Source organism: Microtus ochrogaster, unplaced genomic scaffold, assembly GCF_000317375.1.
Source record: "Microtus ochrogaster isolate Prairie Vole_2 unplaced genomic scaffold, MicOch1.0 UNK47, whole genome shotgun sequence".
In the NCBI taxonomy this organism is placed as follows: Eukaryota; Metazoa; Chordata; class Mammalia; order Rodentia; family Cricetidae; genus Microtus; species Microtus ochrogaster.
In genome coordinates, this window is record NW_004949145.1 from 1,234,236 (window position 1) to 1,249,610 (window position 15,375).

The 15,375-nt window shown below is 49.9% G+C and overlaps 1 protein-coding gene across 1 annotated transcript in view; it reads right to left on the reverse strand.

Annotated features, from left to right (window-relative positions):
• Nucleotides 1-1,329: 1,329 nt before the first annotated feature.
• Nucleotides 1,330-15,375, reverse strand: part of Nlrp5 (NLR family pyrin domain containing 5) — a 21,384-nt gene continuing 7,338 nt past the window's right edge. The window contains exons 3-8 of the mRNA XM_013354523.2: nt 13,847-14,014; nt 12,306-12,476; nt 7,458-7,628; nt 5,998-6,168; nt 3,652-3,822; nt 1,330-1,462 (exon numbers count right to left, since the gene is read on the reverse strand). Of these exons, the coding sequence (XP_013209977.1) occupies nt 1,330-1,462; nt 3,652-3,822; nt 5,998-6,168; nt 7,458-7,628; nt 12,306-12,476; nt 13,847-14,014 (985 nt within the window). The remainder of the gene's footprint in view (nt 1,463-3,651; nt 3,823-5,997; nt 6,169-7,457; nt 7,629-12,305; nt 12,477-13,846; nt 14,015-15,375) is intronic.

Genomic DNA, 15,375 nt, shown 5'->3' on the forward strand with positions numbered 1-15,375 from the left:
GTGAGCTTCAGTCTGCACCTTCATTATCTGAAGGCTAATATGGAGGCCAAGGTGGAGAGGCCTTCAGTCCTCCACCTCTGCTTTGAAGATGTGGGGGGTGTCAGAGGACAACCTCAGGCGTCACTCCTCAGGTGCTGTCCACCTTTCTGTATCTTGTTCTGGAATTCTCTGAGGAGGTTAGGCCAGCCAGCCAGTGAGTGCCAGGGATCCTCTGTCCCCTCCACGTGAGGGCTAGTGTCACCAACTGACGACAGAACTGAAGTCCCCTGGGGTCCAGTGTCTGGGGGATTATGTTGATTACACCGAGGTAGTGGGCTCATGAGTGGTCAGCTTGATATAAGCTAGGTCATACCTGGGAAGAGGACAAGCTCAGTTGGGAAAAGGCCTCCATCAGATTGGCCTGTGGGACATTTTCTTGATTGGTGACCAATGCAGAAGGGCTCAACCTACTGTGGGCAATGCCACCCACAGGTAGAAGGTTCCGGTTGTATAAGAAAGCCAACTGAGCAAGCCACAAGGAACAAGCCAGTAAGAGCGTTCCTCCACGGCCGCGGCTCCAGTTCCTGCCCCGACTTTCCTTAGTCGTGGACTCTGACACGGAAATGTTAGTCAAATAAACCCTTTCCTCCATAAGTTGGTTTGGGTGGGGTTTTTGTTTTTGGTCCTCCCCCAAGACAGGGTTTCTCTGTTTAACAATCCTGGATCTCACTGTATTATAGACCAGGCTGGCCTCGAACTCACTGAGATCTGCCTGTCTCTGTCTCCCGTGTGCTGGGATTAAAGGCGTGTGCCACCGCCGCCTGGCTTGGCTCAGGTGCTGTGTTACAGCAACACAAAGCTGATGACGACAGGGAAGACTCACCCGCTGTAGGCGGCACAAATGGAGAAAGGGTGTGAAGCAGCAATACGCCTTCATCCCTCACTCTGTAGGTGTGACGAATGTGGCCCATCTTCCCCATCATGATGGGCTGTCTCCTCATGAGCCATTAGCCAAAAATCAACTGTTTCTCCTTCAGTGGATTTTGTCAGAATCTTTCCATCTCCCAGTGCCAGGATTACACACATACGCCAACACACCTGACTTTTTAACCTAGGTTCTGTGTATCAAATTCAGGTCCTCATGCTGGCACGGTAAGCCCTGTCCCCACTGAGCCGTCTCCTGTTCCACCTCTGCCCTCACACCATACCCCGACTGATCAACACGACCACCTGGTGCTTTTCCACATGCTAAGTGTTTATTTTCATTCCCGCTACATCCTCCGAGGCAGGACGAATGTTTTTCACAGACACGGAGGTCCTAGGGCCTGAAGGGGGAGGGGATTCACGCCTTCAGTTTTTCCACCAGTTCCGATCATCTTCCTCTAAGGAATACCAGTCACCAGTGATCACCGTGTGGGGCCTGGTGAGCTGTATCTCCTCCAGCTGCCTTCTCACCTCGGCATGGTGCTGCTGCTTCCACAGGCTGGGAAGAAAGGACTGTCATGCTAGGACCCATCTTTGACCTGTCCCCCTTCTCAGATGTCCTGGAAGCCAAACCAAGGACTACAAACCTTTTTGAGAACTCGCGGTGAGAGAGAGTAGTACATTTGCCACAGTTAAAAAGCACCGGGGGTGTGGTTCCCAAGGCCCCACCCCAGTGGAAGAGGAAGAAGAATCACTTTTCTTTGGGGTCATGGCCACTGGTGGCTGCTCATTCCCCAACCCCCGAGGAGGACACTCCACACCCGTGGGCATGTGGGCTGCACTAACAGGGGGGCGGTCAGCCAGTTATTAACTAATTCAAAAATAAAAAAAGACAAGCCAGGCATGGCGGCACAGGCCTTCAATCCCAGCAGCTAGATCTCCAGGACAGCCAGGACTACACAGTGAGACCCTGTCTCAAACAGCACAACATCCCAGCCATTCTGGGGACTTCAATACACAGGCACACGCAGGCCTGTGAACCACAGATTATAGTTGCTTGCATGAATGGGGGTGTTAATTATCGGAACACAGCAACTTCTCAGTGGCTCCATTCAATGTTTAACATGGGGGACAAACTTGTCTACTTTTGATTGAGACAGAGTCTTAGGCTGTGGGCTACACCACCCCGGAACTCACTATGTAGTCAAAGCTAGCCCCATGTTTGTGGCAGCTTCTTCGTCTCAGTCTCACAAGGGCTAAGACTACAGGTATGAGACTCAGCAAAGTAAACCATTTTAACCATCCTGGGGCGCATACGAGGCATCACACTAACAGCTATACTGTAGAGCAGCCACGTCCGTCACCCAGAGAACTTTCCCATCATCCCAAACTGAAAAATCTGCAGACATTATATGGGAACTCTAAATGTTTTTTTCCCCTTTAAATTATTTTGGCAGTGCCAGGTATGGAACCCAGGGCTTTACCTATCTAAGAAAGATCTCTCCACACCACCTGGCCCTCTTTGTCTCATCCTGTAGTAACCTCCAGTCTTCCTGTCTGGAGTCTAAATCTAGGGCCCTCACGTGCATGGTTACACAACAGCTTTGTGACTGACTTCTCTTAAGATTCCTTGTGTCTCAGCCATGATGAGCAGGCATCAAATTCCCTGTCTTGAAAAATGCTACTATAAACATGACTGTACTAATTATCTCTTTAACATTTTTTCCCAAACAGGGCTTACTGCATAACCTTGGCTGTCCTGGAACCGTAGGCCATGACCCATTTGAGGTCCCCCATGAGACATCCTGCATACCAGATGTTTACATTATGATTCATAAAAGTAGCAAAATTACAGTTATATGAAGTAGCAATGAAATAATTTATGGTTGGGGGGGTCATCCCAACATGAGGCAGTGTATTAAAGGGTCGCAGCGTTAGGAAGGCTGAGAACCACTGCTCTCGGTAGACTAGGCTGACCTCAAACTCAGATTCACCTGCCTCCAGCGATTAAAGTGTGTGCTCTCATGCCTGGTACAGACGTCTCTTTGAGATCTTGTTTTTAACGGTTTTGATGACATATCCAGAAGTAAAACTGATGACCCTACAGCAATTCTGCTTTTAGTGTGAGGGCAAACGTGTGTGTTGTCCTCCCTCCTGCTGCCCGTTCAAAGGTCAGCTCCCTGAGTCATGCACCTTGTCTCTTACACCCATATGTTCCCTTAGCCTGGCATTCCACAAGGTGCCTGGAACTGAATGGGATTCACCCTTTAGATAAATGGTTATCAACCTATGGGTTGTATATCAGATATTTTCATCATGATTCCTAACAATAGCAAAATCACATTTATGAAGCAGCAATGAAAATAATCGAATGAGTTGGGCAGTTATAGTGCTCACTTTTAATCCCAGAACTTGGGAGGCAGAGATAGGTGAATCTCTGAGTTTGAGACCAACCTGGTCTACAGAATGAGTTTCAGGATAGCTAGCACTACATAGAGAAACCTGGTCTCAAAACCGACCCCCCCCCCAAAAAAAAAAAGTCAGGAAAATAATTTAATGGTTGGGGGTCACCACAACATGAGGAACTGTACTGAGCGGTCACAACATTAGGAAGGTTGAAAACCAAAGCTTCCGATAAAGATAGTTGCCAAGCCAAGGATCCCAATCACTTCCAAGCATTGCTGCTTCTCCTAGTAACGTGTCAGAGAGTCAAGTTTACGTCTCAGGAGACGATCAGTAGGGACTTACCCAATTATACGCAGATTGGAGGTGAAATGGCGGAAGGCATAACACAGCTTCAACATCCCCGGCGTACTGAAGCTGTTCTTCACCAGATTGAGGCTGGTGAGGCACTGGTTGCTAGCGAGGGTCGACGACAGGGCCTCACAGCTTTCAAAAGTCAGCCCGCACGCCTCCAGCCTACACGGAAGCCCAAGCAAGAATCTGTCACTCAGCCCAGAAGAGCTTCAACCCAGTGTTTAAAAAAGGTGAGTGAGAAGCCAGGCGGTGGTGGCACACACCTTTAATGCCAGCACTCAGGAGGCAGAGGCAGGAGGATCTCTGTGAGTTTGAGGCCAGCCTGGTCTACAAGAGCTAGTTTCAGGACAGGCTCCAAAGCCACAGAGAAACTATCTCAAAACCAAGCCAAACAAACAAACAAAAAATCTGAGTGGGGTTCTGTTCCCAGAGTTTGATTTAATTGTTCTTGGGAAGAGCCCAGATAGTCCCAATCCTTAAGTTCTTGTTCTGGATCTGAGAGCTTCTGGGGACACCTCAAACTGTCTTTGTGAAAGGGACCGGAGACACTGAAATAAGGAATACAAGGGATACAGGAACACAGAAATACTAGCTGATTAAGAAGTGATACCATGCCTGGTGGTGGTGGCACACATCCTTAAACCCAGCACTCAGGAGGCAGAGGCAGGTGGATCTCTAAGTTTGAGGCCAGCCTAGCTACAGAGCAAGTTCTAGGATAGCCAAGGCTACACAGAGAAACCTTGTCTAGAAACCCCTCTTCCCCCCAAAAGTGATATTGTTCCAGAGACTCAAAGGATGGGGAAGTGCGTGAAGGAGGCAGATGTCCAGACATGCTCATCCACAGAAGCTGCATGGACCTGCTCTAGTGGGAGGACCCTTAACAGATAACCACGTCCAGGTCCGAGCTTGCTCAGGGACTCTGTGGGCCATGGGAGGCTGAAAACTTTACAGTAAAGGGTTAGTATTCGAAGAAAATGGATAGACTGGAGATTAGCATATTAAATGAATTAAGTCAGACTTGGAAAGACAAATATTGCATTGTTTTCTGTTCTTGGAGCCTAGATTGTAAGTAGATACATAAAGTCATATACATAAAGTAGCTGTGAAGCTGTCCAGGGCAATGAAGAGGACTGGTGGGATGGGGGGGATGTGAGAGGGGAAGGTTCGGAGGTGTGTGTGTGTGTGGGGTCAAAAGGTGTATGACATGGTCGACGTAACTACATATATTTGAATGAGAACGTCCCTGGGAAACCCAGTACTATCTAGGATAAATGCATGGCAATAAAAAATTAGGGCTTATTCCCGAGAAGAGCAGCATGCCAGAGAATATCACTGACAAGGGCATCGGAAAGACGCTTAGCGGTTAAGAGCATTTGCTGCTCTTGGAGAGGACTCGGGCTTGCTTCTCAGCACTCCTGTCAGATGGCTCACAGCAGTCTGGAACTCCAGCTCCAGGAGAGCGTGCTCTCCTTATGGCCTTGGTAGACACAGACAAGCATGTGGCACAAATAAAGACAAGCAGGCACACACCCGAGCACACAGGGCAAATTGTAAATAAAAAGATTAAGCAGCCACTGAGCTGGGCATGGGAGTGCACTCCCGTTCACCCGCACACTCAAAAGGCTGAGACAGACACATAAGATCCAGGCCACTTGTGCTGAACAGAAAGCATCCACCTCCGAGGAAAAAAAACCAATTTGAAAAGTCACACTGACTAGTTTTGTGTATGCACGCATGTGCGTGTTTGCTGTGCACATGCGGAGGTCAAGGGACAATCTACTATGGGTAGTTTTCTCCTATTTGAATCCCAGTGTCAGAACTCAGACGGTTGGGCGCCTTTACCTACTGAACCATGTCACTGGCCCATAGTATTTAAAAAATTACTTTTATTTTTATTTATGTGTATATCGTGTGTGTCTGTGGGTGTGCACGTGTGTGATAGGATCTCACAGAACCTCACAATGTAACCCCAGACTGGCCTCAAACTCAAGACGATTCTCCTAGCACAACAGGTGTGAGCCACCATGTCTGGGTAGCACTCTGGCCAGGTGATTGAGAGGCTGAGACTCAAAGTCTTAACCACTGGTTGCTTTGGGTTCATTCTCCCTGTTAGATTCTATGTGCGGTGCCACCAAGGCCTTTGTTGTCACTATTTCCACCACACAATACCCAGTACCCAGCATTGTGCCAATCACAGAGGGGAGGCTCAGCGAGTATCTGAAAGCTCCCCACTGCTAGACCCTGACACCCATCACACCACCTTGGGGTCATGGCTCGGGTCCCTCCCACCACCTCCTCTGAGCTCAGCCCCTCAAAGAGGCGACCCTAAGAGATTACCCAAGTCTCCTCAGGGAGCTGTTATTCTGTTTCAGCCCCTTGCACAGGGCTATGACTCCGTTGTCACCCAGGTTGTTGTAGCCGAGGTCCAAGCTCTTCAAGTGCTGGTTCATGGTGATCATGCTGGCCAGATTCTCGCAGCAGTCCCCGGTGAGCCAGCACTCCACCAGTCTGCGAGACACGGGAAATCCACATCCTCAGTGGGGCAGACTAGCGCAGGAGCAATATTCAGGAACACTGGGAACGGCTGCCTTTATTTTCTCCTACGAGGCTTGGGTAAAGGGTCCCTGCCACCTGAGTGATGACCCTAAGCTTCATCCCCGGAGTCTACATGGTTGGAGGTGAGAACTGCCTCCTGCAAGCTGTCTTCTGACCTCCATGTGGGCACCGCTGCCCATAAAGGCCCTCACTCCAAATAAGAAAACACACTGCAATTTAAAGGGAGATGGTCTTTACTGTGCATGGAGTATGCACGTGTGCGTATGTGTGTAGGTGGGTAGGGGTGTTCTCACACCTGTGCGTGCCTGTGGAGAGTCCAGAGACTGACATCAGGTATACGCCTCTATTTCCCTATGCTTTAAACTTGTCATTTTAGAGAGGCTTGCTGGCCAGTGATCCCCTGGGATCTGCTTGGCTGCCTCCTCCCTTAGTGTTGGGGTTATAAGCACATGCAGGGGGCAGCTAGATGAGTTCTGCAAATCTGAATGCAGGTTTTCATGTTTGCTAGGCAGGCCCCATCCCCAAGAGACAGCTTTTCTATCTGTTCTCACTAGTGGCACAGAGTGGGTGGCAAGTTAGCCTCGGAGATGGGTAGCAGTGGAGGGGAACCTGCAGCAGGTATGGATGAGTGGAGGCATCTTTCGAAAAATAACTGTGCAGACTGGGAGGCGTGGCCCAGTGGTAGAGCCCCTGCCTAGAATCCCCCAGTGAGGGGCTGGGGTGTGGCTCAGTGGTAGAGGCCCTGCCTAGAATCCCCCAGTGAGGGGCTGGGGTGTGGCCCAGTGGTAGAGCCTCTGTCTAGAATCCCCCAGTGAGGGCTGGGGGTGTGACTCAGTGGTAGAGCACCTGCCTAGAATCCCCCAGTGAGGGCTGGGGGTGTGGCTCAGTGGTAGAGTGCACATACAAGAATTTTGGTTCCATTCCTGGAAACCAAACAATAAAACCAAAAACAATAACAAAAATACAAAACCCAAAACCAAACAGACAAAACAAAACAAAACCCAATCAACCAACCAAAAAATCACCAAAAGAAATTTCTGAAGAAATGAACAAACTTCAAGGGATCAAGGGTGATCCTGAACGTGTATTCCTGCCTTGGGGCTCCATCGCTTTCCCCAGCCGGTGTGACTGCAGAGGGCTGAGCACTTGACCTTTAGACTAGTCCCGTGTCTCCGTGTCCACCTCTCTTGCCATCTAGAGTGGGTGGCAGAGACGACCCTTAGCCACCCCTGTCCACTCACTCCAGCTCTTGCAAGTGACAGGTTGGTTCCTTTATAGCCTCGCACAGAAACTTCACGCCGTCGTCCACCACTGGGTTCTTGGTCAGGCTCAGGTGTGTCAGCGTTCTGTTGTTGATCAGCATCAGCGCCAGGAAGCCACAGGCATCTCTTTTGAGGTCGCACTGGTTCAGTCTGCGGGGAGACAAAGGGGAGGAGGATGAGAAGGGCTCCTCTCTGCCTCAGTTTACCCTGCTCTACGACGGGGCTCGTATTTACATTGACCACTACCGTGAGCCTTAAGTGGTAGGTGGTTAAAGACCCCGGCAGTTACTGGGATACTTATTAGCACACTCGAAGCGAGAGCTCCAACCGGGCTGGCAGGATGGCTGAGCAGGTACAAGTGCTTGTCGTTAAGCCAGAGAACTTCAACCTGGATCCATTCTCTGGGAACTACATGGTGGAAGATTACCGACTCCTAGCTTCTCTGCCACCCATATGTATGCTGTGGCTGGTGTGTGTGCGCACGTGTGTGCACAGATTCTCCAAACCTATTTCCCCTGTATTTTAATAGAATTTCAAACATTTTATTTTATTTATTATTTTTTTTTTTTTGGTTTTTCGAGACAGGGTTTCTCTGTGGTTTTGGAGCCTGTCCTGGAACTAGCTCTTGTAGACCAGGCTGCTCTCGAGCTCACAGAGATCCACCTGCCTCTGCCTCCCGAGTGCTGGGATTAAAGGCATGCACCACCACCGCCCGGCAAGAATTTCAAACATTTTAAATCACATTTTACGTTTGTGTGAGACTGTACATATGCTACCATGCGTGAATGGAGGTCAGGGGACAGCTGGTGAAGCTGGCTCTCTCCTTCCACCGTAATAGGTTCCCGGGATCAAACTCACACTGTTACACTTGACAGCAGGCACCTCTACCTACTGAGGCATCTTGCTGGCACTAGTTTATATTTCCGAGACAGGGTCCTTCAGCAGGCCAGGCTGGCTGGGAACTCCTTTTGTAGATGAGGATAGCCAAGAACATTCCTGCCTCACCGTCCTGAATATTGTAGTTATAAGGTAAAACACCACCCCACCACGCTCGGGTTATCTTAACACACCTCCTGGTTTATGACAGACACACGTATATATTTACTATGTGTGTCAGCAAGTTCAGATCGCAGTGTGTGTGTGTGTGTGTGTGTGTGTGTGTGTGTGTGTGTCAGAGGACAAACTGGGACACTTGGCTCTCTTTCTCCACCACGTGGGTCCTGGGTTATTGAACTCAAGCCATTAGGCATGGCGGCCAGCTCCTTCACCTGCTGCCACACCCTGTATATGTTTTATTCACACGATGTTAGTAGTGGACCGATTGTTCAAAGAGAATAAACAGCAAGAAGCCAGTCCCTAGTAGCCAGAGTAAGCAAATGGCATCCATACGAGTAACAAGAACCTCTCACTCTGCCAGGCCTAAGATTTCTGGCTGAAGATAGCAGAGGCTGACGAAATTACATGGAAACATGGCCTCACAGCAGCCACGGGAAAGGCTGTTCCCACTGCAGTCCACGTGTGTGTGGCCTTCCTAGGAGTCGTCAATCCCACACATCTGCGACCTTAGCTCTGAGTGCTCTACACCCACCTAAAAGTCTTTCCATGTGCGTGTGTGACGGCCACTGAGCTGCTCCTCGTGAGCACTTGCATTTCGAAAGATTTTTAGTTTGTATGTGGAAGTGTTTGGATGCCGTATGTATGTTTATTGTGTGCAGTACCCTTGGAGGCCACAAGAGGGCATGAGATCCCTGGAACTGGAGTTAGGGATGGTTGTGAGCCTCCACCTGGGTGCTAGGAACTGAACCCGAGTCTTCTGCAAAATCAGCAAGTGCTCTTAACTGCTGAGCCATCTCTCAAGCCCAACCCTAGCTTGTTTCTTGAGCCAAGTCCTCTAACTGGCTGCTGATTCAGTGGGGCTGGCTAGGCAGCCAGCCCCCCCAAGCTGTGCCTGTCTCCTGCTCCCTGCACTGGGATTAGAAGGGTGCACCAAGCACCTGTTTTAATCATCAGGTGAGTTCAGGGGATCCGAACTGAGGTCTTCATGCATCTGTGGCAGGTGATTTACTGCTGAGCTGTCTGCCCAGCTTCCCTGGAAACACAGACTCTCATCTCTGTAGAGACAGACAGCGCATGCCCTTTCCAACACGGTGTTACCAGTAACACCAGCTGTGGTCTGACAAGATGGCTCAGCGGGTAAAGGGGCCAAGCACAAGTATGACGACTCTGACTTCCACCTGTGTGCGCTGGTGCACATGCTTGTCCCCTCCACCCCACACACAGCAAACATAAAAACCTACGACTGTGTTCCTGATACACTCAATCCTTCTGCGTCATCCATGCAGCAATAACAAGATGGTTTTTATACCAACGAGGGTCCTAGAACCAGAGTCCTACACATACTGGGTGTGTGGTGGGTTGAATACACCAGTTGGGGGTGCTCTTTAGAGAGGTGGTGGCCTCCCTTCACTTCCTGCTCTGCTTCCCATGAGCGTATAAAAACCTGCCCAGCTGCTTCCTGTCCGGCCATTTTGTTTTTCCTGACTGTTGCCAAGCCTCCCCAACTATGCTGGACTCTATATCCCTCAGGAGCAGTAAGCTAAAATAAATTCCTTGAAGTTGCTTTCTGCCGGGGTGTTAGAACACACTCCCCACCACACCCCATCTCTCTGGCCACCTCCCGTCACGCCCCCTGAGAACTGAGGAAGGAGCCAGACTCACAGGAGCCGCTGGAGAGCACACCGTGGGCCCTTCATGAACTGGCACAGCAGTCTCACCTCCTCTGTCCTCAGACTGTTGTTGGACAGACACAGGTGGGTCAAGGTCATGTTGCCGGAAAGGGCTGAGACCAGACCGTGGCAGCTGACCAAGCTGAGTTCACAGCTGTCCAGTCTGCAAGGAGAGCCCCCCCCCCAGAGGAGACAATGAGTCCCTGTTCACCACAGCACTACCCAGGACGCCTAGCTATGGAGCCAGCAACAGTGTTCAGCCGCAGAGCAGCCGACACAGAAAATGTGCACGCCGTCTGGGTTCCCAAGGAGGCCAGAAGAAGGCATTAGATTCTTTGGAGAGGGAGTCAGAGGCACCTAGGAGATGCCCAGTGTGGGTGCTGGAATGGAACCCAGGTCCTCTGGAAGAGCAACGGTGTTTAGCTGCTGAGCCACCTCTCCAGCCCCACCCCTTGGTTGTTTGGAGACAGGGTTTCTCTGTCCTGGCTGTCCTGGAACTCTGGAGACCAGGCTGGCCTTGAACTCACAGAGATCCGCCTGCCTGCCTTTCAAGTACTGACAGCCTCACACTTTAAAAGAATTTTAAAAATTACATATTTTTACGTGCAATAGTGTCTTGCCTGCATGTATGTGTGAGGTGCCAGATCCCCTGGAACTGGAGTTACAGACAGCTGTGAGCTGCCATGTGGGTGCTGGGAATTGAACCCAGGTCCTCTGTTAGAGCAGTCAGAGCTTTTAACCACTGAGCCATCTCTCCAGCCACCTCATACTTTTTAAAGCACAGTTTACTTATTTATTATGTGCATGTATGGGGGCACAGTGTGTTAGCAGGAAGCTGAAGAGTTACTCTTTACCATGTGGCTTCAAGGACCTGGGCTAAGATCACCAAGGCTTGGAGGCAACCTCACTAGCCAGCCCAAGATTTTATGTAGATACATACAACTGTGTGTGTATGAATATCATGGGAAGAGAAATGGCTGCGTCAGCTATGGGTGAGAGAGAATATGGGTGTAGGGTGTAGAGCTGCTACACAGACAGTCTATTCAGGTGTGGGGTCTGGAGGACCGGCTCAGTAGTTAGAGCGCTGCTCATCTCCAGCATCTGGATGGGATGGCTCCCAACCACCTGTAACTCCAGCTCCTGGGGATCCAATGCTCTCTCCTATCCTCCGTAGGTACTGCCCTAACAGATACCTACAAGATAAAGTAAATCTTAGTATATACATGTACAAAAAAATTAAAAAAATTTTCCTCCCCTCTCATCCCTTGGGTTTTGTCTACATATGAGGGCATGTGTGCGCCATGGCTCCCCTCTCATCCCTCAGGTTTTGTCTGTATGTGTGGGGCATGTGTGCACCATGGCTCCCCTCTCATCCCTCGGGTTTTGTCTGTATGTGTGGGGCATGTGTGCGCCATGGCTTTCACGTGAAGTGAAACAACTTGGTGGCTGCCCATTTTCTTTCTGCTATATGGCTGCTTGCTCTGGGGATCCTGTCTCTGCCTCCTTAGTGCTGTGTAATCCATCAGGTCTATCTGGATCTCCGTGGGTTCTGGGGAGCTGAACTCTGGTCCCCACGTTTGCTCTACATGCTCCTTACCCACAGATCCACCTGACCAGCGCACCTATTTCCCGTGTGTGTGTGTGTGTGTGTGTGTGTGTGTCTGTGTCTGTGTGTGAAGAGCTCATTCTGTAGCTCAGGCCTCCCTAGACTTGTTATGGCCCTTCTGTATTAGCCTCCTGAGTACTGGAATTACAGTCGTATACAACCAGAGCCTGTGCCAACCATGTCCATGTTCTGTTTCGGGCTTGGCCAGGCAAGAAGGATGCCATTAGTCACTAGTCTCTAACCGTGGAGTCAAGTGTGAACTAATCCACTTGGCTCATGTAAGCCTCACGCTCCAAAGGCACTCTGTCAGTACAGAGGTCTTGGGCTGATTCCTATTACTCTCCTTTTGCACAGGAGGGCTATGATGGAGTGAACAGGGGTCTCTCTGATGCCCCACAGGGCTTTCCTGTGAGGCCTTATTCTAGAGTGCAACATCTGCCACTCCCACCTGGTCTTCCAGATACCTCAGCTTGACAGAGAGCGAGCGGGACTCACATCAGCTTCTGGAGTATACACCTGGAGCTACTCAAGGCCCCACAGAGCTGCCCCATGCTCTTCTCTGTCACCCCATTTCTTGCCAGGCTGAGAGACTTCAGGCTGGTGGATGAGAGAAGGAGCTCGGAGATCATACTGTAAGAATCGGAGGTCAGCTCGCAGGAGTCCAATCTGCAGAGACAGACAATAGCCTGAGACATTTTTCTCATCCCTCCTGGGTAACCCAGGGTAACACACTCTTGACTCAGCTACTTAGGAACTGGAGGTGGTGCACACAAATAGCTTCCCCTTTCCTTTTCCTTATAGTTGCCCACCAATGCTTTTACCCAGTGCCCCATACCCCATAGACACAATAAGTTATCTATGCTTCGCTAAATGAAAGAAAGTGCTGGGCTGGTGAGAACGCTTTGGGTAAAGGAGCTGGCCGCCAAGACTGAGACCTGGGTTTGATACCATGACCCATACGTTGGAAGGAGAAAACCCATTCCCACAAGTTGTTCTGACCACACACACGGTGGCATGAGCACACACATATGCACACACGCACACACAAAATTAGTAAACACAATCCAGTGCAAAAGAACAAAAGTGACAACTCCTCAGCATGACTTGACAAGTGGCCCATGTCAGCTCTAGCTCAGAAAGTTTGCCGTGGTCACATGGCCACTCAAAGAAAATCCCGGAGGGTGCACACGACCCCTTCTTTTCCTCTGGAGACAAGGCCTCACATAGCCCAGGTTGGCCTCAAAATCGCTAAGTAGCCCAGGATGATCTTGGGCTTCTGCTTTTCCTGCCTCTACCTCTTGAGTGCCGGGATTTCAACGTACAAGCCCTGTGCTTGGTTTTGTGCAGTGATGGGAACCAAAGGGACACTTTCTGCACGTTAGACAAGCCCTTCGCCAACCGAGCGACATCCGCAGATTGTGCAGTGATGGGAACCAAAGGGACACATTCTGCACGTTAGACAAGCCCTTCGCCAACCGAGCGACATCCCCACCCTGTTTTTCTAGACGCAGGATCTTGCTAGGCAAACCAGGCTGGCCTCTCAAGCTCACCATCCCCGGCTCAGCGACCACGGTTCCAGGTACATACTCCGCAGCATGCAGTGTTTCCAGTCTTTCCCCACATTTATTGAATGTGTGTGCGCACACGTGTTACAGTGTGCATGTGGAGGTCAGGGGACAGTCATTTCTCTCTCTCCCCCATCAGCTAGGTTCTGGGGATGGACCTCAGGTCACCAGACTAGTGACAAACTTCTTTATCCACTGGGCCATCTCCCTGGTCCTGTTTAATTTTTACAACACACTGAGGAGCTTCACCCTGGCACAGCATTTATACCTTGAAATCCACTATTTGAGATGCGCCCTTTGCTGGCACACAGTCCACTCTCTTTCTCAATCCTCCCGGCCTCCCGGCTCTCCCACTCCCAGTGAGAGTGTTGCCAAATCAGTATGGCTGCCCTTCTCCGGGACGTCTCTCAGGTCCTCTATTTATTGCGACTTTCTGAAAGCCACGCATTTGATAACCAGAACGAAGCTCACCGCAAAGTCTCCAGGGAGCAGTTAGGGTGTCTCAGCGCTTCACAGACTAACTTGATGTCATCATCCTTCAGATTATTATTCCCCAGGTTGAGGTATTTTAAGTTTCGGTTGCTAACGAGGGTCATCCAGAGATACTGAAGGCCAGCGGCTATCTCTGCATCCTTAAGCCTGCAGAAATGGAAGAGATGAGGAATGCAGTCACATCCTAATCCTTTTTCTCTTAAATTATAGCACGTTTGCTCATTGTGTGAAGACAGATTACCGTGATTGGTTTAATAAAGAGTTGAACGGCCAATAGGAGGCTAGGCAGGAGGTATAGACAGGACTTCCAGGCAGAGAGAAAGGAAGCAGATGAATCCAGGTGCTCATCAGACACCAACAGGACTTGAAGGGAGTCAGACATACAGAATGAAAAAAAAAAAAAAAAAGAGAAAGCCACGAGGCAAAATGGAGACGACTGGAAACTGGTGGGACAAGCCTAAGATAAGGCTGAGCTTTCATAACCAGTAAGTCTCTGTGCTGTTATTTGGGAGCTGGCTGGTGGGACAGAGAGACTCACTGCAGCCTTATCCTTCTATGCTGGCTCTCAAAGTTGTAAACTATTACATACCATTTGTTTCTGAGGGTCTACACAGCCTTGTGCTGGCTTTTTGACTCCTGGTCGTCCTGCCTCCACCTCTCAAGTTCTGGGATTACAGCCCTGTGCTATATCGCTCCAATTAATTTTTTTCTTTTTAGAGACGGGGTCTAATTTATCCCAAACTGATCTCACAAACTCACTCTGTAGCCTAGTTTCCTCAGAAATTCAGCCTGAAAGTTACAAAGTGAAACAATCTTTCTTCCCCACGGTGCTTTTGGTTGTCTTCTCACTGGGGTTTCTGTTGCTGTGATAAAAATACCATGACCAGAAGCAGCTTTGGGAAGAAAGGGTTTAACTCATCTTACAGCTTGTAGATACCATCTAGGGAAGTTGGGGCAGGAACTCAAGGCATTTGCTAGAACAGGAACTTGCCTCAAGTCAATGTCATGTGGCTTTTCCCTGGGTTGCGAGGTAAGTCGAGGAGTGGTTTTATTTGGGGGGTCTACAGTAGAGCTGATGTTTCTTCTCCTACCTCAAGATCTGTGGCATCTGTAGCAGGCTCTGAATTTTGTTATTGTGAGAACATTTATTATGGAAGGCCAGAACCCACAGCCTGAGGCAAGCAACACACAGGCCAGCCTCCCCACATCTCTCACTGGGACAGTTAAGAAGCTGTCTGGGTGGCGACAGCCTTCAGCTGAAGGTACCTGGTCCTGCAGGCTCCTTATATATGCTCTGCTGAACTAAATCACCATGATGTGAAACTTCTCACTATCCTAACGGTTCACAAAGTCAGACCTTTCCTTTGTTCTGGGGATTTGCTGGAGAGGCACTGACAAAGGGCGCTTTCTGACTCAACCCAGCACTCCTGTGATGGTTTGAGCATTCTCTCTCTCTCTCTCTCTCTCTCTCTCTCTCTCTCTCTCTCTCTCTCTCTCCCTCCCTCTCT